The sequence below is a fragment of the Egretta garzetta genome, unplaced genomic scaffold, assembly GCF_000687185.1.
Source record: "Egretta garzetta isolate BGI_Z169 unplaced genomic scaffold, ASM68718v1 scaffold382, whole genome shotgun sequence".
Classification (NCBI taxonomy): domain Eukaryota; kingdom Metazoa; phylum Chordata; class Aves; order Pelecaniformes; family Ardeidae; genus Egretta; species Egretta garzetta.
This window is the reverse complement of record NW_009258793.1, coordinates 158,391-160,944: the sequence shown is the minus strand read 5'-3', so window position 1 is coordinate 160,944 and position 2,554 is coordinate 158,391. Positions and strand designations below refer to the sequence as shown.

Sequence of the window (2,554 nt, the reverse complement as noted above, 5' to 3'; positions counted from 1 at the left end):
CCCTTTTCCCCTTCTTCTCAGGGACCCCTCTTGCAAAGGGCACAAGTTCCCAAACGGTACAAGCTGCCACCCGCCTCAGCCGTGCGAGGCAGATGAGGGGCTCGGGGAGGATGAGGACAGCAGCTCGGAGCGAAGTTCCTGCACCTCCTCCTCCACCAACCAGAAAGACGGGAAGTTCTGTGACTGCTGCTACTGTGAGTTCTTCGGCCACAACGCGGTGAGTGAGGGGCTGGTTTGCAGCCACCCCGGTTCTTGTGCTCCACTCTGCGGCAAGATGTTTACATGGTCCCTGTGCCAAGAGTGTGGAGGTGGGCAGGTCTGGCCGCAGCCGTTCCCTGCTGGCATGTGCATCCCCCCACTTTGTTTCCATCCTGCCTCATCAGCTTGCTGGTCCCCTTGCTCCTGACTCGCAGCCGCCTGCCCAGCCCTGGGGCTTGGCGCAGCTGGGCAAACCCTGTGGCTTCGTGGTGGAAAAGAGTTCAGTGGGGGCTGTGCTGACTTGTCTCACAGAGACCTCGGGGAAGGGAGCGGTTGGGGAGGTTGGTAGGGGACGGGTGGGGGAGCCAGGGCTGGCTTCTTGTGCCTACCCAGCTGACAGAGCTTGCCTTCCGCAGCCTCCAGCTGCTCCCACGAGCCGTAACTATGCTGAGATCCGGGAGAAGCTGCGTTCGCGCCTCACCAAGAGGAAAGAGGAGCTGCCCCAGAAGCTGGGGCACAACAGCAGCTCAGGAGAGCCCGCTGTGGACCACCGCAACGTGGATGAGCTGCTTGACTACATCAACAGCACAGAGCCCAAGCCCTTGAACAGCGCCAAGGCGGCCAAGCGGGCACGGCACAAGCAGAAGAAGAAGGTGAGGCTGGGCGAAGGGGAGCGCTGCTTGGGGCAGGCTGCAGGAGGGGAGGTCAGGGCAAGGCTGTGCCCCTTACAGGGCTTTGCCTTCTCTCAGTCACATGTGTTTGGGTTCTTGACCTTCTGTGTCCTTTGCCGTCCTCTCTCCTGAGGTGACAGCAGTGCCTGGCTCCATGCGGGGCTTCCCCTGCCTCTGTTCTGCAGAGGGTGGCCCAGCCCTCTTGAGTGCTTTGGGCTGCGCTGTCCTACCTGCTCCGTGCTGCCTCTGACAAACACCGTGCAACTGTGGTGGGGAGAGGCAGTGCTGCAATGGCTCGTGCTGGTGCCTTGTGCCCAGAGCGGTGTCCGGTGTGCAGTGTGGTAGCTGTTGCAGTGCCCACAGAGGATGTGTGACAGTTTGGGGGCTGTGGAAGAGATGGGGTGGGCCATGCTCAGTGCCAGCCCTTGGGTTTGCTGCCTGACAGAGCCAGTGCCTGGCTAGCCCCATGGCTCTGTGGCCCAGGCCACCTGATCCTCATGGCACCTGTGTTGCAGGAGAAGGAGAAAGCCCAGCTGGAGGCAGAGGCGCAGAAGCGGGCAGAGCGCAGCCCCGCAGCCAGCCAGGCCAGAGAGCCAGCCGAGGAGAAGCTGCTGGAGTGGCCGGAGCTGGAGTTGGAGCGGGTGAACAGCTTCCTCAGCAGCCGGCTGCAGGAGATCAAGAACACCATCAAGGACTCCATCCGGGCCAGCTTCAGTGTCTACGACCTCAACCTGGATGTCAATGACTTCCCCAAGAAGGCAGCTGTCCTGGAGCAGAAGAACCTGCTCTCCCACCTCAATGGCTCCTCTGACCTGCAGGACATAGACCTGGCCCTGGCCCCGCTCAGCCTGGGTCCCGCCAAGTAACGGCGTGGTGAAGCGCCTCAGTGCCGTGCCCAGCCTCTCCCGCATGATCTGGGTGCAGTCCAAGGCTGCGGACTCTGCCACGGATGGCAGCGGGCTGAGCCCAGAGCCCAAGGAGGGACCGCAGCTCAAGGGGCCGGAGCCACCGGAGCTGGTGTCTGCTGGGAGCCGGCAGCGGAAGAACAAGCGGCAGAGCGGGCAGGCAAAGAAAGGGGAGGGTGCTGCCACGGTGCCCGGCAGCCTGGCCCGGCTGGAGAGCCCTGGTGCGAAGGGGCAGGTGCTGGGAACCAAGCACCCTTCCAAGGCTGGTGCCCTGGAGCTGCAGCGGGTGGGCAGCTGTGCCGAGCCGGGGGAGAGCACCAAGGGGCAGCCCTGGGGCTGTGGCGGCGCCAGGCCAGAGAAGGAGAGAAGCAGCGAGTGGAAAGGCCGGAGGGGAGAGGGCAAAGCAGAGCTGCCGGAGCCCGTACAGCAGCAGCCGCCTGCCCCAGCAGCAGGGGACCGGCATCTGCCTGCCCCCCCTGCCCTGGGGGGCTCCCCCCAGCCCAAGGGCAAGAGCAGGAAGAGCCGGAACAAGGTTGAGAAATCCAATACCTCAATCGGTGAGTGCCGGGAGTGCCGCTGTGCGCCCTCGTCCCCAGCTGCCAGCCCCCTGCCCGTCTCCCTTGCCCCCTGGCAGCCCTGAACCCCCTCTCTGCCCCTCTGCTTTGCCAGACGACGTGTTCCTGCCCAAGGACCTGGACGGGGCGGAGATGGATGAGACTGACAGAGAAGTGGAGTATTTCAAGAGGTGAGAGGACAGCCCCTGGGGGCCGAGCCCTGCCA

General features: G+C 64.1%; 2 protein-coding genes across 2 annotated transcripts in view; both read left to right on the top strand.

Annotated features, from left to right (window-relative positions):
• FAM193B (family with sequence similarity 193 member B) overlaps nt 1–1,735 on the top strand; it is a 4,668-nt gene extending 2,933 nt beyond the window's left edge. Inside the window, exons 4-6 of the mRNA XM_035889288.1 lie at nt 22–217; nt 615–851; nt 1,385–1,735. Of these exons, the coding sequence (XP_035745181.1) occupies nt 22–217; nt 615–851; nt 1,385–1,735 (784 nt within the window). The remainder of the gene's footprint in view (nt 1–21; nt 218–614; nt 852–1,384) is intronic.
• A 30-nt stretch (nt 1,736–1,765) lies between these two features.
• The window catches only part of DDX41 (DEAD-box helicase 41), a 7,461-nt gene continuing 6,672 nt past the window's right edge, over nt 1,766–2,554 (top strand). The window contains exon 1 of the mRNA XM_009649590.2: nt 1,766–1,936. Within this exon, the coding sequence (XP_009647885.2) occupies nt 1,779–1,936 (158 nt within the window). The 5' untranslated portion in view covers nt 1,766–1,778. The remainder of the gene's footprint in view (nt 1,937–2,554) is intronic.